The sequence below is a fragment of the Capra hircus genome, chromosome 17 (assembly GCF_001704415.2).
Source record: "Capra hircus breed San Clemente chromosome 17, ASM170441v1, whole genome shotgun sequence".
NCBI classification, from domain to species: Eukaryota; Metazoa; Chordata; class Mammalia; order Artiodactyla; family Bovidae; genus Capra; species Capra hircus.
In genome coordinates this window covers 64,713,528-64,737,630 of record NC_030824.1, presented here as the reverse complement: position 1 = coordinate 64,737,630, position 24,103 = coordinate 64,713,528, and the positions used below count along the sequence as shown (strand labels likewise).

Here is a 24,103-nt window from a genome sequence, read left to right as displayed (position 1 = left end):
ATTCTGCCATTCTGAGAATTACTGGGAGTTTTATGTTCCAAGTAGTGTCTTGTGATAAATTTTCATATTCACTATCAAAACAGCCCCTTTAACCTAAGAATGATACACTGACTACCTTTGATGTTAAAAGCTCTCAACCATGTAACTGAAATAGCTATGCAAACATCTGCATTGAAGTTTACATTTCCTTTAGGGAAAAAATGGGCTCAGACAAGGGCAAACACAAATTCTACCATTTCTTAAAACGTCTACCAGCCAGCAGGCGCTTTATCAGTGCTGTCAAATTTAATCCTCACAAGCCTATGTGAAGACACTGTTTTCTCCATTTACAGATGAAGAAATTGAGGCTCAGAGACAAAGATCACCCAAGAGCCAGTGGCAGAGCCACAGGTCAAGCCACAAGTCCGGTCCCTACCTCCCCAAGTCAAGGTCATCTCACGTCAACCTCTCTCCTTACTTCGTTCAGCCTCTTCATTATCTAAAATAAGAGCTAACTACCTTAGCTATAGCCAACTGCAACCCCCAGCCCCATGTTGTTTTAAAAAGACGTATGAATACAATACATCTCATACTTGTACACTGAGGGTGCTGCTAGAGAGCCTAGTGAAAACTGAAGTCTGGGGACACTGACTGGGTGAGAGCTGGGCACGTCAGTGAATACTTACTGCAACTGTAAGAAGCAGAAAAGGACCCCTAGCTCGTCAGTCATAAAAGAAACAGGACTCACTGCAGCATTCCCTGTCTACAAGGAGAGACGGAATCTGGTACCCTTTCCTTTATACAGACTATCACTAGGCGAGGGCTGCCTGGCAGGCTGGGACCCGGGACCCTGTGCTTGAGCACTTACACCTGGACATGCATCTCCTCCTCCCCGCCAGCGACAGGATACAAAGAAGCTATAAGGAACTAAAAATAACTGTCCGCATGCACAGATGGGGCAAATTACGGCAAGCAGCACACACAAAGGCCAGAACTGAACCGCCACTCCCGCGGCGCCAGAAGCAAAAGCAGGGCACTGAGCCTGATCCCAGCGCACAGCACCACCAAGGGGGTCGGCAGCCCACCTAAGCCACCCCTCTGACCCCATCTATCGGTCCACCCCCACCCTCACCCCGTTTAAGGAACCAGCTTGGCCCCCGGCTTGGGAGCAAGCAAGGGCATCTGTTTCTTGTTCTTGGGCTGCAGCAAGAGGCCCGGGAAAGCCCTGCCTGAATTCCTCCCCTGGCCTCTTGTCAATTTCTATCGCTTAAAGGGTCAGGGATGCAGGTCGGCAACACCCCTACCTGGGCTATCGTGCGTGCACTTTGACCAGAGAATATAATCCCTCTCCTGGTTTCCAAGTGTCAGGGTGATCCCGCTGGAGCAACAGACGGGGGTCAAGGCGAGCAGCTTGGCCGCAGACACAGAGTAACAGTCTCTCTCCTTCACAGCCCACCTCTGACTCAGCATCATGTGATTGCAAGGGATCAGATACCTGGAAGACAAAAAGGGCTGCGTTCAGCGTCTGCAGGTCCATTCCCGTGATCAGGGGGGCTCATCCTTTCTGCACCTTTACTCCCGCCCCCAGGGCTCACTCCTGAGCTTCAAGCTTGTCAAGGGCTGCTTTTTTCTGACAGCAGATCTAAGGGCCTTCGCAGTTTAACATCTCCAAACTTCCCCTCTTAATGGCTGTGCTGCCCCTCTGCGCCCCGGGCCTTTGCCTCGGCTGTAACCTCTCTCTGCAGCATGCTTCCCCCGCCCCTGCCAGACACCAGACGTCCTGCAAACTCCAACTTCAGTGTCACTTTCTCCAGGAGGGCATCCGGGCTTCCCATTCCAAGCTGGAGACACCCTCTCCCTCCACTGCGCTCACGGCCCTCTGCTAAGGCGCTGCTGTCAGAACCACAACTGTTTCGGTGTCTGCCTTCTCAACAGGATGCGCTACCAGAGCACCGCCTCCTTCAGGAGCTCTGCCTCATGAGCCTGTGGGCAGTGCTCAGAGTGGGCGCCGGACGACAGCAGCTGCATGGAAAGGCAAAGACCTATCAGGGTGCCAGCCTCCTCTCCTGTTCTCCCGTAGGGCCATGAGAATATCTTGTGCCACAGTGTTCTGGCAGCAGTTCCGAAGGGGCTGTATGTAAGGGTGGGGGGTGTCCCCACACCACCAAGCAAGCAGTGCTCCAGGCTGAAGGTGTCCTTTGGTTCAACTCAAGTCTGGCACTGCCTACTCGGAGGTGGCAGTGGAGCCCACGGGCTGAGGGTTTGGTTCTACAAGACTTCCCAACACACACACACACTTCAGATGCCAGTCACAAGCCCAGGCTGCCACCTGTGCTTCTGCGGCTCCAACAACCACCTCTTGGTTTGATCAATTTGCTAGAGAAGTGCACAGAACTCAGAGGCTTTTTTTTTTTGTAACTTATTAATTTTATATTGGAGCATAGCCAGTTAACAATCTTGTGACAGTTTCCAGTGGACAGCAAAGGGACTCAGCCAGATATATGCACGTGTCCATTCTCCCCCAGTTCCCCTCCCATCCAGGCTGCTACGTAACACTAGGCCGAGTGCCCTGTGCTATACAGTAGGTCCTGGCTGGTTCAGTTCAGTTCAGTTCAGTCACTCAGTCATGTCCAACTCTTTGCGACCCCATGAACTGCAGCACGCCAGGCCTCCCTGTCCATCACCAACTCCTGGAGTCCACCCAAACTCATGTCCATTGAGTCAGTGATGCCATCCAACCATCTCATCCTCTGTCGTCCCCTTCTCCTCCTGTCCCCAATCCCTCCCAGCATCAGGGTCTTTTCAAATGAGTCAGCTCTTCGCATGAGGTGGCCAAAGTACTGGAGTTTCAGCCTCAACATCAGTCCTTCCAATGAACCCCCAGGACTGATCTCCTTTAGGATGGACCCACTTAAAATACAGCAGTGTGTACCTGTCCATCCCAAACTCCCTAACTATTCCCCTCACCACCTAAGTTTCTTCTCTAAATCTGTGAGTCTGTTTCTGTTTTGTAAATAAAGAACTCAGAGACACGTTACTTACTAGGTCACTGGTTTGTTAGGAAAGGATGAAACTCAGGAACAGTCGGATGGAGAGATGCAAGGGGGCAGCGGTGGGGGAGGCTACGGAGGTTCCGTGTCATCTCCCGGCCCCTCTCTCCCAGCACCTCCACCAACGGGAGGCTCTCCAAACCCAGCGGTTGTGGGGCTTTATGGAGGCTTCACTACAGTCATGGCTAATTGAATCACTGACCATTTGCACTTAATTCGACCTTCTCCTCTCCCCGGATATCAGGGGCTCAGAAGGAAAAGGACAAAGACCAAACATGTATTTCTTCTCATGAACCACAACATCACAGTGGCCCAGGGCTCAGCATGGAGCTCTGGGCCCCGTTTCCACCACTTCTGGGGAGTGGGCAACAAAGCATCCCAGGACCATCACACGGCCGGAGACAAGAAAATGTGGGCAGTCGTTTCTGACACACTGGGCGCACGCTGGCAGGCTGCGAGGCTGGAATCAAGTGCGTTTCGGTGGCTTCCTTTCCTAACAGGGAGAAAGATCACGCTGTTTGTAGAAACAAAGATGGAACAAACCGGATGGAAGCCTCACGGCCAGAGCCAAGTGCCCCACGTTTGTGCGGGAGCCAATTCCAGAGACCCCGAGCCCTGAGGCAGACAACTGCAATCGTCAATAAACCTGCATGGTTTTGTTTCTGTATTTAGCTTTCAAGAGAGAGGCAGTACAGAGGAAAACAAGGATGATTAAGGATTCAGAGGAAAAGATAAAAGTCCAACTTCCAGGGTATGTCCCGAGGCCAGTAAACATTGAGCTGTCTCCCACAGCTCCCGCGGATCCACAAGAGGAAAACGTACGTTTGCATTAATGACTGACCTGCTGCCAGCGCCTGAGTCAAGGAGGAAAAGAGATTTCATTCTCTTCATAGCACACGCTATGAAGACACTTCGGTCTTTACAACACTCACGGTATGGAACGACAAGCTTGCCGCTGAACCTTCAGTTCTCAGAAAATAAATCAAGGACTTCCCTGGTGCTCCAGTGGTTCCCAATGCAGGGGCCCTGGATTCTTCCTTTGGTCAGGAAACTAAATCCCACATGCCACAGGCAATCAAGTAAGTAACATAAATACAAATAAAGATATACACATAAATCCTTAACTTGTGCTAAGTCACTTCAGCCATGTCTGACTCTTTGTGACCCTACGGACTGTAGCCAAGCCTGTCCGTGGGATTCCCCAGGCAAGAATACTGGAGTGGGTTACCCTGCCCTCCTCCAGGGGACCTTCCCAACCGAGATCGAGCCCGGGTCTCTTCTGTTCCCTACACTGGCAGGTGGGTTCTTCACCTCTAGTGCTGCCGCCTTAAATCAGTAAACCAAATTATGCCTCACTCAACCCGAACCTTAGCTAGGCTGCCAAGTAAGGGAGACGCAGTCTCCCCTCCCCACACTCACAGGCACGCAACACACACAGACACCTGAGCCTAAACCCGCATCGCTAAGATCCAGACGCACCCCGCGTGCCTGACGCAGCAGTATCTACCTGCAAGTGCAGGAGCGTGGAACTCAGAGGCCCAAGAACAACCAGGAAACAGGAGAGGCAGTGCGGGAAACGGGCCCATCTGTCCTCCTCCTTAGCCCAGCCTTGGGATGTATGCCTGAGTCCTGCTGCAGAGGAAACAGATCCTACGGGCAGAAAATGAAAGAGCTCTTTTCATGAGGATCTCGGTGAGAGGAGACGCTCTGTGGACCAAGAGTGATGCAAAGGAGAGAAGCCTTCTTCTGGCCCCAGGGACACACAGGGAGGCCGTGCTGGTCCAACCCTCGTGCCCTCCATCGCCCCCGAGCCCTCTCGGGAGCAGGGACACGGCAGGGACCGAGGGAGGCAGCACCGATCAAGGGCTCAACAGAGACGCTCCTGGGGCAACTGCACTGGGGCACAGGCTTGTGCGGGAGCCTGTGGGAGACCCCACCCTTGGGCTCCCACAGAACTGATAGCTGATGCTTCACAGGGGGCCATGGTCTTAGACAAGGGGCAGGGGGGCGGGCAAGAGCCAGGAAAACCTGTCCTGTGGCTGCTGATGCGAACTCTTCTGCCGACACAGGCGAGAGAGGCCCGGGGAAATTCACATTGTACAGAATTTATATTGTATCCCTATTCTCATCATTAATTATTTAAAAAACAACCTGCTTCGATGCTTTTATATACTGCAGGAACTTGATGACTGCTTACAGCTCAAACCAAGCATATTTCATGATTTAAGTTGATATACATAGATTTCTACTCTTTATTTGAAGAAGTAAAAGAAAAAAAAATAGACCAGTGGATCAAACCTAATAGAGCTATTTATCAAATATCACTGGTGGGTAGCTTGGAATTATATTAGGATAAATAGTGACTGGGAATTTGCAACTTTGCAAATACACACTTTCAGTAGAAACCAAGAACTTTCTTCTGAGTAAATCAAATAAAGGGATGCCCCAGTGGTTGAAGGAGAGGGTTCTATACAATTAGAAATTGGAGAGTCAACCCAAATGAAGAACACCCCCGCATTTAACGCAGGACTTCCACTACTGTGCTTCTGTAATGAAGGACCACCCCAGAGAGAAGCGTGGGGGGAGCACACACCAACCCCCGCCTGCCCTCAGTTACAGAGAGAGACGAGAAACAGAGTGGGGTCAGATGTTCCCCAAACGTCGCCCGTCAGGATTAAGTGGCTGATGACAGCAGGAAGATCACTTAGGAAACTTCGTACAGATGTCTGGCATCAAACTATCTTTTCATTTCAACTCTATTTGCCTGAGGTGGGATTTTATTTAAGTTCAGGAAGCAGTAAATATTACAGAATTGGAAACCAACACATGGCTCTAGAGGCTCAGGTTACTCAAAGCCATTCCAATACAGCAGGAGAAAAACTATTTCCTACAATGTCCTCCCTTTTTTCATTATCTCCCTAGCCCTCCGCAACCCTGGGTCCATGTTCTGCGTTACTGGATATCACTCGTTAAAATAAATCATCATCACTTCTGAAACAATTCCGTGACAACCGATCAATAACAGAGCATACCCACTGCCTGCTGCTACACTGCCAATAAAAACAAAGAGAGCAGTCGGGTATGAGGAAGGAAGCAAGACGCTTCCTAGGAGACGATGACCACCTCAGTATGCGCCAGCGGGCAAGAGTCTTAACAGCACCGTGAGTGAATTTCAAAAAGCTCCTTCGGTTTTCAAAGACGTTTTGGCCGGATTTCTCCTGTTCACCGTACCCTAGGTTGGCTTCTTTTCCCCGCTCCTCCAGAAACCTAATGCTCACATAAGATGGGAATGTTCCTGAAGTTAACAGACAGCTTCTCTTTGAGCAAAGCAGTTTCTACCTGGACACAAAAGGTGATGTAGTTCATAAATCTCACAAAGGACCAGCACTTGTGAAAGAAAAACCCCAACCAGAATATTCAGAAATGGCATTCAGGGTATTAAGCAATCCAGTGGTGCCTAAGCTGGGAAGTGTCAAGAACATGGGGCGGGGGGAGTGAGGGGGAAGGCGGGGGGCGCCCGCGAGTGGAGGGGCGGGGGTGGGGTGGGGCGTGTAATCTGTCAGGTGACTGCCAGTCAGCAGCCCCTGCCTGCCTTTGGCCCATCACAGGTCACATCCTGCGAGGTGGACAATTTCTCTTACATTTTCTGTGGCCCTAAATAGCCTCTCTAGGGGTACCTTATTCCAACTTACTACTCTGATATCTTGCTAAAGAAAAAAAAAATAATCAGTTATAAACGGATCATCACTTTGAAATGCCAATAATTAAGAGTGTTTGGGTTGCGACAAAAATTGATGTAGCTTTATCATGTAACAAACAACTCACTAAAAGGAGTCACATAACCGTCACTGCTCTCTGCTGCCTCTCAGATCTACAAGTTCGTCGTGCACGTTCAGACGACTACAGCAGCGACCACAAAACCGGCCAGTTTACAAACTTCTCTTTTAGGTCCCCTAACGTTTAAATGGCTAGAGATATAAGGGTCTTTTAACTGCCTCTGCTTTTGGTACAGATTCTAAGTCAGAAAAGACACTGTTCTCATTACAGTAAGCCCCTCTTATCTGTAGGAGATACAGTCCAAGACCCCCAGTGATACCTGAAACAGCAGATAGTACTGAACCCTATAAATACTGTGCTTCTTTCTATACATACAAACCTATGATAAAGTTTAGTTTATAGATAACGCTCAGGAAGAGAGTAACACCACCAGCTAGTAATAGCCATTTCCCCCAACTTCAGAAAAGTTTCAGTGCTGGAAAATGGACAGACACGATAACATCAGTATTTTAATTTACAAGATGGCACTGCAGAATGACAAAAAATCATATCCAGCTCATTTATCTAGGGGTAATATGGTCTAGCCTAGTCAGTTTCACCCTAGAATACACAGCGCAGTAGCTCATGGATCCGTTTTTGGAATATCCAGCAGTAAAGCATAGCAACTATAACTGTGTACTGTAATGCAAGCTATGTGGATGCAGTGTCTCTCCAAGCATCTTCCTGTGCTGTGCTCCCCCCTCCTGCGAGGATCTGAGACGATGAAACGCCTCCACGATGGCATGAAGTGAGCTGAATAATGTCAGCCTCGTGATGCAGGCTCAGGCTGTCACTGACCTTCCGACATAACACAAACGATGAACGTGTACTTAAGGTGATCCTGGATCGCTGAGCCATGAAGACGTGGACGGCTGGATATCAGGGGCAGACTCTGTCGGTAACTGGGGATCCTGGGAGGGGAGGCCTGAGATTCCATCACACCTACTCAGAACAGCACACAATTTAAAACCTATGAGCCGCTTATTTCCACTTAAGTTTCCACTTAAGTTTCCACTTAATATTTCTGAACCACAGTTGACCATAGGTAACTGCAACCTTGGAAAACAGAACCAAAGATGAGAGGGACTCAGTTCAGTTCAGTCGCTCAGTCGTGTCCAACTCTCGGCAACCCCATGGACTGCAGCACGCCAGGCCTCCCTGTCCATCACCAACTCCCTAAGCTTGCTCAAACTCATGTCCTTTGAGACAGTGATGCCATCCAACCGCCTCATCCTCTGTTGTCCCCTTCTCCTGCCTTCAATCTTTTCCAGCATGAGGGTCTTTTCCAATGAGTCAGCTCTTCACATCAGGTAGCCAAAGTATTGGAGTTTCAGCTTCAGCATCAGTCCTTCCAATTCAGGACTGATTTCCTTTAGGATTAACTGGTTTGATCTTCTTGCAGTTCAAGACTCTCAAAGAGCCTTCTCCAATACCATAGTTCAAAAGCATCAATCCTTCGGCACTCAGCTTTCTTTATGGTCCAACTCTCACATCAATACATGACTTAGCTTTGACTAGATGGACCTAACTGGATACACACCTTATCATTGCACCTTATCATTCCAGCCACCACTGTTCACAGCCTTGTTCTCACAATTGTAAATCTCCTTATCTCTTTCTGCTGCAAACTTAGTAGTAACTTCTTCAATCGCATTAATTCTCTCTTAATCTGTATCTTAAATGTTATCTACACTAAACACTCAGTTTTTCATTTTAATAATTACAGTTTCCACTTCTAAAAGCCCCAGCTGGTTCTTTAAATCTGCCTGTTATTTCTACTTGATTGCCAACATACCCTTTCCAGGGAACTTCCCTGCTGGTCCAGTCACTGAGAATCTGCTTCCAGTGCAGGGGACTCGGGTGTGAGCAGTGGCTGTGCTTTGCTGGAGCAGCCGTGAAGAGATACCCCACGCCCAAGGTAAGAGAAACCCAAGTAAGATGGTAGGTGTTGCAAGAGGGCATCAGAGGGCAGACACACTGGAACCAAACTCACAGAAAACTAGTCAATCTAATCACACTAGGACCACAGCCTTGTCTAACTCAATGAAACTAAGCCATGCCCACAGGGCAACCCAAGACAGGCGGGTCATGGTGGAGAGGTCTGACAGAATGTGGTCCACTGGAGAAGGGAATGGCAAACCACTTCAGTATTCTTGCCTTGAGAACCCCATGAACAGTATGAAAAGGCAAAATGACAGGACACTGAAAGAGGAACTCCCCAGGTCATTAGGTGCCCAATATGCTACTGGAGATCAGTGGAGAAATAACTGCAGAAAGAATGAAGGGATAGAGCCAAAGCAAAAACAATACCCAGCTTTGGATGTGACTGGTGATAGAAGCAAGGTTCAATGCTGTAAAGAGCAATATTGCATGCTACTGCTGCTAAGTCACTTCGGTCATGTCTGACTCTGTGCGACCCCACAGACGGCAGCCCACCAGGCTCCCCAATCCCTGGGATTCTCCAGGCAAGAACACTGGAGTGGGTTGCCATTTTCCTTCTCCAATGCATGAAAGTGAAGAAGAACCTGGAATGCCAGGTCCATGAATCAAGGCAAATTGGAAATGGTCAAACAGGAGATGGCAAGACTGAACGTCGACATTCTAGGAATCAGCGAACTAAAAGGGACTGGAATAGATGAATTTAACTCAGATGACCATTATATCTACTACTGCAGGCAGGAATCCCTCAGAAGAAATGGAGTAGCCATCATGGTCAACAAAAGAGTCCAAAATGCAGTACTTGGATGCAATCTCAAAAACGACAGAATGATCTCTGTTCGTTTCCAAGACAAACCATTCAATATCACAGTTATCCAAGTCTATGCCCCAACCAGTAACACTGAAGAAGCTGAAGTTGAACGGTTCTATGAAGACCTACAAGACCTTGTAGAACTAACACCCAAAAAAGATGTCCTTTTCATTATAGGGGACTGGAATGCAAAAGTAGGAAGTCAAGAAACACCTGGAGTAACAGGCAAATTTGGCTTGGAATGCAGAATGAAGCAGGGCAAAGACTAACAGAGTTTTGCCAAGAAAATGCACTGGTCGTAGCAAACACCCTCTTCCAACAACACAAGAGAAGACTCTATACATGGACATCACCAGATGGTCAACACCGAAACCAGACTGACTATATTCTTTGCAGCCAAAGATGGAGAATCTCTATACAGTCAACAAAAACAAGACCAGGAGCTGACTGTGGCTCAGATCATGAACTCCTTATTACCAAATTCAGACTTAAACTGAAGAAGGAAAACCACTAGACCATTCAGGTATGACCTCAATCAAATCCCTTATGATTATACAGTGGAAGTGAGAAATAGATTTCAGGGCCTAGATCTGATAGATAGAGTGCCTCATGAACTACGGAATGAGGTTCGTGACATTGTACAGGAGATAGGGATCAAGACCACCCCCATGGAAAAGAAATGCAAAAAAGCAAAATGGCTGTCTGGGGAGGCCTTACAAATAGCTGTGAGAAGAAGAGAGGCGAAAAGGAAAGATATAAGCATCTGAATGCAGAGTTCCAGAGTATAGCAAGAAGAGATAAGAAAGCCTTCTTCAGCGATCAGTGCAAAGAAATAGAGGAAAACAACAGAATGGGAAAGACTAGAGATCTCTTTAAGAAAATTAGAGATACCAAGAGAACAATTTCATGCAAAGATGGGCTCAATAAAGGACAGAAATGGTATGGACCTAACAGAAGCAGAAGATACTAAGAAGAGGTGGCAAGAACACACAGAAGAACTGTACCAAAAAGATCTTCATGACCCAGATAATCACAATGGTGTGATCACTCATCTAGAGCCAGACATCCTGGAATATGAAGTCAAGTGGGCCTTAGAAAGCATCACTACGAACAAAGCTAGTGGAGGTGATGGAATTCCAGTTGAGCTCTTTCAAATCCTGAAAGATGATGCTGTGAAAGGGCTGCACTCAACATGCCAGCAAATGTGGAAAACTCAGCAGTGGCCACAGGACTGCAAAAGGTCAGTTTTCATTCCAGTTCCAAAGAAAGGCAATGCCAAAGAATGCTCAAACTACCGCACAACTGCACTCATCTCACAAGCTAGCAAAGTAATGCTCAAAATTCTCCAAGCCAGGCTTCAGCAATACATGAACTGTGAAATTCCTGATGTTCAAGCTGGTTTTAGAAAAGGCAGAGAAACCAGAGATCAAACTGCCAACATCCACTGGATCATGGAAAAAGCAAGAGAATTCCAGAAAAACATCTATTTCCGCTTTGTTGACTATGCCAAAGCCTTTGACTGTGTGGATCACAATAAACTGTGGAAAATTCTCAAAGAGTCAGGAATACCAGACCACCTGACCCGCCTTTTGAGAAATCTGTATGCAAGTCAGGAAGCAACAGTTAGAACCAGACATGGAACAACAGACTGGTTCCAAATAGGAAAAGGAGTACGTCAAGGCTGTATATTGTCACCCTGCTTATTTAACTTCTATGCAGAGTACATCATGATAAATGCTGGCCTGGAAGAAGCACAAGGTGGAATCAAGTTTGCCAGGAGAACTATCAATCAATAGCCTCAGATATGCAGATGACACCACCCTTATGGCAGAAAGTGAAGAGGGGCTAAAAAGCCTCTTTTTTTTTTTTAATTTTATGTATATATTTTTAAATTTTAAAATCTTTAATTCTTACATGCGTTCCCAAACGTGAACCCCCCCTCCCACCTCCCTCCCCATAACATCTCTCTGGATCATCCCCATGCACTAAAAAGCCTCCTGATGAAAGTGAAAGTTGAGAATGTAAAAGTTGGCTTAAAGCTCAACATTCAGAAAAGGAAGGTCATGGCATCCGGTCCCATCACTTCATGGGAAATAGATGGGGAAACAGTGGAAACAGTGGCAGACTTTATTTTTTGGGGGCTCCAAAATCACTGCAGATGGTGACTGCAGCCATGAAATTAAAAGACGCTTACTCCTTGGAAGAAAAGTTATGACCAACCTAGATAGCATATTGAAAAGCAGAGACATTACTTTGCTGACTAAGGTCCGTCTAGTCAAGGCTATGGTTTTTCCTGTGGTCATGTATGGATGTGAGAGTTGGACTGTGAAGAAGGCTGAGCGCTGAAGAATTGATGCTTTTGAAGTGTGGTGTTGGAGAAGACTCTTGAGAGTCCCTTGGACTGCAAGGAGATCCACCCAGTCCATTCTGAAGGAGATCAGCCCTGGGATTTCTTCGGAAGGAATGATGCTAAAGCTGAAGCTCCGGTACTTTGGCCACCTCATGTGAAGAGTTGACTCATTGGAAAAGACTCTGATGCTGCGAGGGATTGAGGGCAGGAGAAGGGGATGACAGAGGATGAGATGCCTGGATGGCATCACGGACTCGATGGACATGAGTCTGAGTGAACTCCGGGAGTTGGTGATGCACAGGGAGGCCTGGCGTACTGCGATTCATGGGGTCGCAAAGAGTCGGACACGACTGAGCGACTGAACTGAACTGAAAGGAACAAAGATCCCACGTGCTGCAGGGCAGCTGAGCCTGTGTGCCACAGCTAGGACTCAATGCAGCCAAGTAAGTAAAGATAAATTTCTTAAAACAAAAGTTTTTAGTTTAACAGAAAATAGTAAGTATTGGCAAGGATGTGGAGCGGCCAGAACCCTGTGCATTGTCAGCGGGCTTATAAAACGTGCAGCTACTGTAGAAAAAAAAATTGAACAGAATGGTCCAGCAGCTTCACTTCTGGATATCCACACAAAAAAAGCGAAAGCAGGGTTTTGAAGAGACAAAGCTGTATACCTATGGCCATAGCAGTGTTATTCATTACAGCTAAAATGGCAAGCAATCCAAAATGTCCAGTGACAGATAAATGAGTAAACAAAATGTGGTATAAATGATGGTGTATTAGCTGGTCTTCAAAAGGAAGGAAATTCTGACACCTGCTACAACATGAAAGGCTCTTGAAGACACCGTGCTAAGTGAAGTGAATCAGGCACAAACAGACAAATACTACAAGAGTCCACTTGCGTGAGGTTCCCAGAAGAGGCAAACGCAGAGCCACAGAATGCAGGCCAGGGGCTGCCCTGGGCTGGGGCACGGGTGGGGGCAGGGAGTGAGGATTTAAGTGGCACAGAAGGGGTTTTCTTTGTGAGATGAGACCAGTTCTGGAGATGGATGGTGGCAATGGCTAAACAATAGTGTGAATGCCCACCACTGAACTGTGTGGTTAGGGTCTGTGCATTTGACTCAGTTCAGCTGCTCAGTCGTGTCCGACTCTTTGCAACCCCATGAATCTCAGCACGCCAGGCCTCCATGTCCATCACCAACTCCCGGAGTTCACCCAAACCCATGTCCGTAGAGTCAGTGATGCCATCCAGCCATCTCATCCTCTGTTGTCCCCTTGTCCTCCTGCCTTCAATCTTTCCCAGCATCAGGGTCTTTTCTAATGAGTCAGTTCTTCACATCAGGTGGCCAAAGTACTGGAATTTCAGCTTCAGCATCAGACCTTCCAATGAACACCCAGGACTGATCTCCTTTAGGATGGACTGGTTGGATCTCCTTGCAGTCCAAGGGACTTTCAAGAGTCTTCTCCAACACCACAGTTCAAAAGCATCAATTCTTCAGCACTCAGCCTTCTTTATAGTCCAACTCTCACATGCATACATGACCACTGGATAAACCATAGCTTTGACTAGACGGACCTTTGTTGGCAAAGTAACGTCTTTGCTTTCATAGCTTTTCTTCCAAGGAGCAAGTGTCTTTTAATTTCATGGCTACAGTCACCATCTGCAGTGATTTTGGAGCCCCAGAAAATAAAGTCTTTCACTGTTTCCATTGTTTCCCCATCTATCTGCCAAGAAGTGATGGGACCAGATGCCATGATCTTAGTTTTTTGAATGTTGAGTGTATTTGACTACAATTGAAAATACTTGTTCTGCCTGAAATTATCACAACATTGTTAATCAGCTATACTCTAATACAAAATAAAAAGTTTAAAAAAAAAATCAGCAAAAGTACTTGTTAAATGGGGATTGGTGGGGGAGGTGGATTAGCCGCTCGGGTGACAAAGACAGGAAGCAGACGTTTCCTGCATGTCTACCCCGTGCTGACCTCTACATCTGTCCCCAACGCGTTCTTCTCAGATTCCCCAGGCAACGTGGCAGAATCAGAAATACAGAAAGTAGAAAATAAAGGGCAACTACTATTATATTCTCATCATCCTCCTCAATAAGGAAACAAAGAAACTCAGGCTGGGAGCGCTGGGGTCAGAGGCCACACCCAGCGCTTTCCCATGACTCCATTCAGCACCTGCAACCACGCACTTTCCTGGGCAACAACAGGCCCTTACTCACCACAGAAATGCCGAGCACTGACTCGGACGCGCATTTCAATCACGAGCTGATTCCTTCACCTTCATAAGGCACAGATCTGGCTCTCACAAGAAGCTTTGACGAATACGACCTCTGGGGACAGTTTTTACCACAAGCACCGCCCTATGAGTAGACAATGCCATTGGGCAGAAGCGTCCGCCCCCTGGGCTCAGCCTCCCCCGGTGACCAGGGCTGGGACGTGGGGCCAGGCTTCCAGGCCCACTGCAGAGGACAGCTGCTTTCCCTGCTGTCAAAGAAGCGGCATTCAAGAATCTAACGTTTAAATATAACCAGGATTTACCCTTGTTGGAAGCGAACTTTGGCTTTGACACTAAACAAAAAGGCTTTAACAAGCTGCTCTGACGGATTTCATCCAGGCGCCGCTAATGCCCTGTCACATCAGGAGAGACCTGATGCGAAGCGGACGTAACCCTTTTAGGACGGAAAACGAATGCTCTCCTGAACGACCCAGGGTATGTACTTATGAGCAGATCTGTTCTTTGCTAAGGCCCTAAGATTAGTTACTGATGGCCTGATCCAAACCCTCCAAAAGCCCAAAATTAATAGGCGATATTCTCCTATAAAACAGTGACTCTGCAAGGCCTCCATCACCAGGCCGCCCACCGACTCCCCCTGCGGTGGCTCTATCGCTCCCTTCTGCAGGGTGACACGTCTATACTGCACCTTCTTCAAACCAGTAGTTCTCAAACTTAGCCTGGCATCAGAATCCCCTAGAGCTAAACAAAACACAGCTTGCCAGGCCTCACCCACCACCAGTTCCTGACTCAGCTTGTCTGGGAGAAGACAGCCAAGGATGTGTGTTTTCTTGAGCGCCTGGATGACGTCTCTGCCGCTGTTCCCAGGAGCACGCTTGGCCACACCCTGAAACTTCAGGGCCAGACTCCTCTTGGAAAGCCAGCTCCTCAGTAATCCTGCTCACACCGTGTCTAAGCCGTGGTGGGGACCAGGGGCAGCCTGGGTCTCCTCCCTCCCCTCTTGCTCTCAGCACCCTCTGTCCCAGGAGGGGTCAGCAGCAGGGTCTATGGAAGATGGAGGTGGAGCAGGCACCAGTGAGCTGGTCGGCTCTTCTTTACTGCGTCCAGACCACGGAGGGGAGTGCGGGAGCACACGCCCTCATCAACTCTCTTCCTTTACAAAGGCAGGTGCTCCTCTCAGGGACCCTGAGAGGACAGGCTGGGCTGAGGCAGGATTCGGTGTCCCTGAGGCTCCTGCCCAATGACCAAACTGATGTCGTCTTGCTGGCAGTCCACGTTGACTCTGGACGCCCATCTTCAGATCCCAGCCCCTTCACGACACCATTCCCACCTGGACATGTGAAGGACAGACCTTCTCTGCCCCGCGTACGGGGATGTCCTTTTCAGTTCATCCCTGTACCCAGCGTACGTAGATGTCCTTTTCAGTTCGTCCCTCCACCCACGCCCTTCTGAACTGTACACAGGAAGTACTCATTAAATATCTGCTGAATTTAATTGAAAAATGCTTGCAAGTCAGGCAGTGAGCACTGTAGCCATACCATTACTAAAGCAAAAGTCACAGAATAATTTCTATACACCAACAGCATTTCATATTGAGAAAAGTTGTTCTCAATAACATGAGCCTCCTAAAAATGTACTTTGGGAGAAAGACATTCAGTTACAGACCAGAAGAGCTTTCATAATACTTCTGAAAGTTTCCAAATGTTCTATTTATTTTTTCCAGGAGCACATGTATAATATAATGCCTTTGCCCCCCTAAATACTTTTAACCTTGGGTAACAATGCAGAAATTAAGCTGATTTTCTTGATTATTTTCTTTCTTAGAAGCATGGCCCTTACTTAGCTCATATTACCAAAGGAAAATAAGTAGCAATAGTGTAGGGTTGTTCTTTGAAGGAGACAAAAGGTGGCAACTCACCTTAGAATTAGTTGTAACATCACATCTTCACAGTGTAAACCGATGAGCGTTCTAAATAATGCCAGGGACACCACACAAAGCTGGGAAGCAACAAACACACATGCTATTTCAGACACTGAAAGGCCCTCTGGAACCCCCAAAGATGGCCAATACATCAGAATGACAAAAAATGGCCTTTATTTTGTAAGTAGTTTTAATTTTTTTTTTTTTTTTAAGATGCTGCTGCCAGAGAGAATGTGTATTCAGACTACCAGTTCTCCTGTAGGATTTGATTCAACAATCTATCCCTGGGATTATGCCACTATGCAGAATTACCCTCCTGCAAAATGCCTATGCTCATATAAGATCCAGATAAATATGCCCCTACAACTCCCCAGCACATACACACACACACACACACACACACACAGACAGACACACACAGACACACACACTGACACAGACACACACACACACACACAGACACACACACACACACACACACACACATACAGACACATACACACACACACGATCTATGTATGTCGTTTTGTTTTCCTATTTTCTTTTTTTAAGAATGTATTTATTTATTTGGCTGTGAGGAGTCTTTGTTACGGCATCCAGGAGCTTGTATTAATAGTTGTGGCATGCAGAGTCATAGTTGCAACATGTGGGATCTAGTCTCCTGACCTCCCAGGGATCAAATCCTGGATCCCCACCATTGAGAGCCCAGAGTCTTAATCACTGGAGTGCCAGAGAAGACCCTTCTAGTTATTTTCAAGTATGACATTGATTTTTTACAAGATAGGGCTAAAAGAAAATTGCATATACCCCAGCCAACTCTCTACCTGGAGTCCCCAGCCCCAAACCTCAACTCCTTTGATTTGTTTCTTGGCTTTGGGGCAAAGATTTTCCTGAGTTCCATTTCCCATAGTGCTGAGGAGGTGATGATATACTTTCCTGAAGTATTTCATTAAGTACTTTTTTCATTAAAAAAAAAAAAAAGGAAAAGAATTCTTGCCATCTCTAATTTCTAAAAAGGAAGGATAAAGAGCCCAACAGAGAAGGTTCCCAAAGGTGCATTCTAAAATCACTGTGCCCTCTGGGGAGTAAGCATTTATTGCTCCATCCAGCCGCTTAAGTAATTGAGGCTCTTACTGTTTGCACAGGAGAATGAGCGCCAGTCTGTCTTCTAGGCAGGACCAGTTTACAACCTGGTCAATGAAATTCCTGACCGTGCTGCAAGGAAAGAACTGTACTTGGTGCGCCCCAAAACATCTCTTGTACTCAGGACAGGTCACCCCTTACAGTCAGGCAGAAGCAACACTTCATTCCACTCACTCCACGCCTCTGCACATTCCGCTCCTCTGCCTGGAATGCCTTTCTCTGTCTCTTCCGCAGGATAAGGCCTCCGTATTCTCCAAGACTAACCCTAGGCATCACCTTTGCTAGGAAACCTTCTCTTTCTCCCAGGATTACCCCTCAGCATCTGCTCTCCCCATTCTGAGCCCTTTCTATGTGTCACCATAGTAACGTGGGCAAATCACTGTCAAGGTGCTCAGCACCCTGTGTCTGTCTTTTTATTATTGAGTCCCAGGAGTTTGTTATTCTACGTATAAGTATCTTATCAGAGACATGACTTGCAAAGATTCCTTCCTATTGTGTCAGCTGTCTTTTCAGTTTCTTAATGGTGTTCTTTGAAACACAAGAGTTCTTATTTGTTTATACATTTTTGATTTCTTCTTGAATCAGTCTCAGAAGCCTGTATCTTTCTAGAACTTGCCTGTTTCATCTAAATTACCCAATATTTTGGCATATAGTTGTTCACAATATCCCTCATAATCCTTTTTAGTTCTGTGAGGTCAATAGTGATATCCCTTCTTTCATCCTGGATTTTATTAATTTGACTCTTCTTACTTTCTTCCTTAGTAATCTGGCTAAAAGTTTGTCAATTTTGTCAATCTTTTAAAAAATCCAACTTTTTTTGAGGCTGTTGATTTGTTTTTATTGAATGAAAGGTTCTTTAAATTTTATAGTGCTTTACAGTTTTCAAAAGTTTCACACATGATTTCATGATACCCCTTTTCCCCCTACGCGTTCCAGCTCCCCACTGGTAACCACATTCGTTATCCATAGCTGTGAGTCAGCTTCTTGCCTGTGTTACTTACTAGTTGGTTGTATTTTCTAAATTCTACATACAAGTGGTATCATACAGGATGTGTTGCTCTGTCGGACTTACTCCAGTTAGCATAAAGCCCTCCAACTCCATCCAAGTTCTTGCAAATGGCAAAATTGCATTCCCCCCCCTTTTTTTTCTATTTTTTCCCTTTTTCTGGCTGCACTAGGTATCACTGTCACACAAGGGCTTTCTCTAGTTGGGGTTGCTCTCCAGTGCACAGGTTTCTCTTGTTGCAGAGCATGGGCTCTAGAGTGTCTAGGGTTCATCAGTTGTGAGGCACGGAATTAGCTGTCCTGTGCATGTCGAATCTTCCTGAACCAGGGATCAAACCTGTGTCCCCTGCCCTGGAAGGCAGACTCTTAGCCCCTGGACCACCAGGGAAGTCCTACCACATACTCTTTGCCCATTCATTTGCTGATGGCCAGTTTGGTCGCTTCCATAACGTGGACAGTTTGCAAACTGCAAATAATGCTGCTTATCTATAACCATTAGGGTACATGGATCTTTGCAAACTAGTGTTTTTGTTTTCTTCCAACATACCTTTGCTTTTAAAATAATAATTGCAATTAAACAGAGACAGCCTATGGGGAGAGGGCTGCAAAGGATTACACTAGAGGTATGAGAGGATTTTCAGAGTTAATCAGAGCACCAAACTGAAGAATGACTACCTAAATTCACACGTGCCCAGACTTGCATTTCAAATGCAAGAAATACGATCTCTAGTACCCAGACTTGACATACTTCAGCCCTTTGGCTTTACTTGAGCTTCAGCCCCATCCCCTGTTCCTTGTCTCCTCAGAAGCACATTCTGCCGGTTCCACAGAAGAAAGTGGCAACCCAGACAAACTGAGAAAACTGTCTAGAAAAGGCAGTAACTTCCGCCTCCCAGACAGAAGGGCTCCAGACAGCAAAACAATCTAGCTCATCTCTTCCAAAACAGAAAAGTAAAGGCTGAAAGGAAAATAAAAGGAGGGGAAATAAAAAGAAGAGAATATTCAGTAGTTTTATTCCAAAAACAAACTCTCCTGAAATCTGTCCTGAGTCATAACTTCCCTTCCACGGGGGCTCTCCTTACCCGGAATGGGGTGTTGATTCGGCTCGTGAGCGTATCCAAGATGTGGACATTCTCGTGCTGGTGCAACAGGATAAAGCGGAGGAAGATCTCGAGCAGTGCTGGCTCAGAGATGCTGCGCAGAAAAAGGTCCAGGTAGGCGGTTGTGGTCATGACCTCCTCCACAGTCACCTGGGCCCAACGACAGAGTGAACACAGGTGAGCCTCCCCTCGATGCTGCAATACATGCCTCTCCAATGGCCCCCGGCCTCACCGTAGTGACCCCATCAAGGCAAGAACACGCCTGCCACGAGAACACACTTCAGAGCTTCATTTGAAGCCCCTAACCTATTCACATTCCTCAAAATCTCATGCTGATTCCGCCTTTTAATTCAGGAAGGGAAAAGCAAAGGCAGAAAGAAGCAATTCAAGTGTTCCGACAACCCTGATCACCAGATGCAGTTCAAATACCATCAAGATTTTAGTGTGTAATCACAAAGAGGGAAAAGATAACAGAAAGTATGTTCACGGTCCGTAAAAAGGATTAATTAGAAAGCTCAGTATAACTTGTTTCATTACTAGTCATTCAGTAAACCTTTATTGGGATTTCTTATGAACAAGAAGCTAGAGACAACATTTTCTGTCCAGGAAGATGGGTTCTATTTATGATCTAGCAAACTAAATATAATAAATAGCAAATGACAGGTGCAGAAACAAAATGCTGCCGCAGTTCAGATACATTTCAGGCAAGCTGCAAGTCAAAATTTTATAACTGAACAATATACATAAAGTATTATTTATAAACTGCTGAAAGAGTTTACTGCTTATAAAGTAACTGTGACTTTTTAAATAATGCGGGTTACTGTTTTCTATGTGCTGTGATCTTCCCATGCAGTAAAACATCAATCTTTCAGGAAACAGACTCCTCTAAAGAGTCAAGTTTTTCAAAGAACTGAGGATTTGATGCTTAAAGCAACGAATTTTTAGTTTAAACATTCTGACTGGGAATATTTTAAGAGTGAGTATACACTGCTTTGTCTCCCTAAAGGCAGAATTATGCTTGTGCTAAGTCATGTCCGACTCTTTGCAACCTTATAGACTGTAGCTCGCCAGGCTCCTCTGTCCGTGGGATTTTCCAGGCGAGAGTACTGCAGTGGGTTGTCATTTCCTTCTCCAGGGGATTAAACCCATGTCTCCTGCAATTGCAGGCACTGGCAGGAGGATTCTTTCTCACTGAGCGACCTGGGAAGCCCTGAAGGCAGAACAGGGGTCATCAACTGCCATACTGTCTGTAACACAGAAAGACTCACACAAGGCCGCATGAGAATTACCAGGGAAACGGTGCAAAATTTCAGGTTTCAGTCTTATACCCTAGGAAGCTTAGATATCCCCCCTGCCATGAGTCAAACACACTTGATGCTAAACGAAACAGATGGTGATAAACTCTGAGTGATCACGTCTTTTCCTTTCCAGTAGTCGATCTCCTTTCCTCCTCACTTTAAAAGTGTTAGCTGTCATTTTATCACACTGCTACTGGGCCGTGCCTTTAAAAATGCTTTCCCCTTCTCCTTTCCTGCCTTCAAAATCCACAACTCAGTTTAGAAGCCAGATCTCTAGACCTGCTATGTAAGTGTGGACAGTGTCGTAAGGATGCATCTGCACAGAAAGGCCTGAATTATTTATGAATTTCTTGGTTCTTAGGGATGTGCTAGACAGATGAGTCCACACAGATGTTACCAGATCAGTTCTGTTCTCTTCATTATAAGCAAGGCCCCTACAGTACATCTCAATGCACTCGCAGAACCCACTGACAGTACCCGGAGTGGCCTGAGCACTGTGTCCGGCCCTTCCATTCCCGACTCAGTGCCAACCTTATGACTCCTCAACCAACACACCCGTGTCATCTGACCAGCTGTAAACACTCTCTGCGCCCAAATAAAGCAAAGGAAACAGGTAAGCACCAACCACTTGGCAGACAAATTATTTTGAGAAGAGTCCTCCTTGTGGGCTGCCCTGCTTCTGAACAAACGGCTTCTATCCTTGTGTTCTCCTGCGTTCTCTAGCCCCAGGCTCACGGCACTTACGATACTGTCCTGGGACGCAAGCTGCGACTTTTTCTTTATTACTGCAGGGCAATGGAAAGAGCCCGGTGTACTGCTGCTGCCACAGACGATACTTAATAAACATTTCCTGAGCAAATGACAGCCTCCAAGGACCTAGCAATTTACATTTGCCAAAGTTGAGCTTAAGTTTTTTAATGCCTCCCTCTTCTCTGCATGAGATCTGAAGGCCCCAGTGAGTTGGGACTTTTTTTAAAACAAAAATTACAGGATAGCTGATGTCACCCAGGACAATTAAGGGGAAAGGACTGACACCACCACCAAACACACAGTTCCATTAGCTCACACCCATTGCATGACTGCAATCTCAGGGTCCTAGAGTAGAAATTTAACCTAAAATCATTTACACAATATTTGAATTCCCTAACAATACTGATTACTAGAAGAAAAAAAAAGTAGCACTAATCGATTCCTGGGTAGGGAAGATCCTCTGGAGAAGGAAATGGCAACTTGAGGATTCTTGCCTGGGAAACCCCAGGGGCAGAGGAGCCTGGCAGGCTACAGTCCACGGGATCACAAAAAAGTTGGCCACGACCAAGCGACTAAACAACAACAACAATCATTCCAAAGGGACCACGTGCGTAGCTTCTGTGTTTTCAACTTACCTGTGGAGCACTGCTGAGCTGACACGCTACACACAATTCCAAGAGCTGCCTTTGCACCAACATTCTAGCATCAGCTTTCCCCTCTTTAGTTATGCATGGCCGTAATCAGCTCAAAAGCACAGAGATAAACTCTTGAGAATCCAAGTCTCAGGCTTTGGGGCCTGGCATGAAAGGCGGGCACTAAGCATCTATTGTTTACTACTCTTAAGCAGGGATAAATGAAAAGATTTCTTTGGTTTTTTTTTTTAGAAATCAAAGCTGTCATTTATAAGCTAAGAGGATTTAAGGAAGCACTTGGAGAGGCAGCATTTACATAACGTGCTATAAATATTAAAACCCAATTCTATTAAGCATCAGGTTGCAAAGTCTTTATGAATCGAGGTCATCCTCACCTTAAATGAATACCCAAACCAAGAAAATCTGGCTCCCTTCTCTTTCCCCCTCTTCCCTCCTCCTCCATATTCTCAGAGCCCTTAGAAGCCTTTTATCCTAGAAAATCTTCTCCTGCCCCATTATCTTGACTTCTCAGAAACTTTCTCTAATCCTCCAAATAGGAAACCTCCTTAAAGGAGGATGAGACCAGAGCCTAAGTGTGATCACTTGAAAGCTAATGATGAGCCACCAGGGGAGGGCGGCTGGGCTGTGCCGAATGTAAAATTCAGGTTCTGCCAATGTCCCAAAGAGCAAGGACCAGCAAAACGGGAGAGCAGCCGCCTCCCCGTGGGCCAGTCGTGAAGGACAGTCGGCTGCCGATGTAAGGAGGACCCTTCTGCCTCACGGTTGTGTGTCAATATTTATTGACCTTGTTCTATAAAGAACTGCAGCTACAAATTTACATAGAAATTCCAGCAGAAAGGGTAAATGAGGTTCTGCCATATAATACACAATAATAAAGCTCGGGAATGTTCTTTCTTACTAAAAGCAGACCACAATGGCTGCAATGACTTAAGGAAAACTCAGGTCCTACAGACAAATAATGATCCTTTACAAGAAGGTACAACCAGGAACCCAAACAGGATATTTGCCTAGGCACTTTCACATGCCTACTTCTCAGCCCAAGTTCTAGAATGAGACCCCGACACAGGTACTTATTTTTCCTGCTATGCAGTCCAGTTTAGTCTATTTTTTGAAACCTCCTCACCACCCTTTCCACCTCCACTGACCCTTACCTGAGTTGCCCTTCACGCCAAGTGCCCTGCACCAACCGCTTAAACATGTTTTTCAAACCATAGTTTGAGACCCAAAGTAGGTAACAGAATCAGTGTCTTGGTCCACTCATGGTTAGACCAGGTTCAAACAGAAAGTACTGGAACAGACTGCATGTAGTAAAAATAAGTCCTGTTTTGCCAAACTTTTACATAAATATTTTGTTCCAACTATATGTAATACAATATATTTTGCATGTATATGTCTTGTCACATTCAACTAAGAAAATGCATACACAGAAATGTAGAAAATAAGTTTCTGGCTGTGCCTTATATTAATAGTTAAAACATTTGAAAAAAATACTAAAGTAGCAGTGCAAAAACCCAACCAATTCACAGCCTTTCCCCACCAGGGCCCTCCACTCCAGGCCATCTCCCAGCAAGGCCTGGATCTGGGTGAACTGCATGGAGAGCTGAGGTCGGTTCTGTGGACAGGAGGGCAACTGAATTTATTGTCAGTCCACTCCTTTTTACCTTAGCCTAAGAGCTCCAACAATGCATTTGCCTTTTAATTAAAATTTTAAGTTTCTCAGAAATGGACAAAATAAAGATTTCGTTTTCTTTGAAAAAGGGGTCGAGAGGGGAGGGAGGAATTGACATTGTGTCCCATTCCACTTGGGCAAAGTCAAAGCTCTCCCCAAAGTGAAGCGAGAACCCAGCCCAGCATGCCCCCCATCGCAGCAGCCCAGCCGCTTCACGCACAGCGTAGGAAGGACACTGAGCATATAGACACAGACACCCCGACCTTTCTGTGACCAGCTCTAGTGGGGCAATTCCATTTGCATCTAAATTAGCACCAGCATCCTCCCCGTAATGGCAGGTTTATGCGTGTCCTGAATGGTACATCCCCACCTGCTAACTGTGTTT

At 46.3% G+C, this 24,103-nt stretch overlaps 1 protein-coding gene across 2 annotated transcripts in view; it reads right to left on the bottom strand.

The window, feature by feature from the left end:
• FAM160A1 (family with sequence similarity 160 member A1) overlaps nucleotides 1-24,103 on the bottom strand; it is a 305,023-nt gene that overhangs the window by 18,329 nt on the left and 262,591 nt on the right. For both annotated transcript variants that reach the window (XM_018061598.1, XM_018061599.1), the window contains 3 exons: nucleotides 19,331-19,498; nucleotides 16,098-16,177; nucleotides 1,284-1,474 (listed from right to left, as the gene is read on the bottom strand). In XM_018061598.1, the coding sequence (XP_017917087.1) occupies nucleotides 1,284-1,474; nucleotides 16,098-16,177; nucleotides 19,331-19,498 (439 nt within the window). The remainder of the gene's footprint in view (nucleotides 1-1,283; nucleotides 1,475-16,097; nucleotides 16,178-19,330; nucleotides 19,499-24,103) is intronic.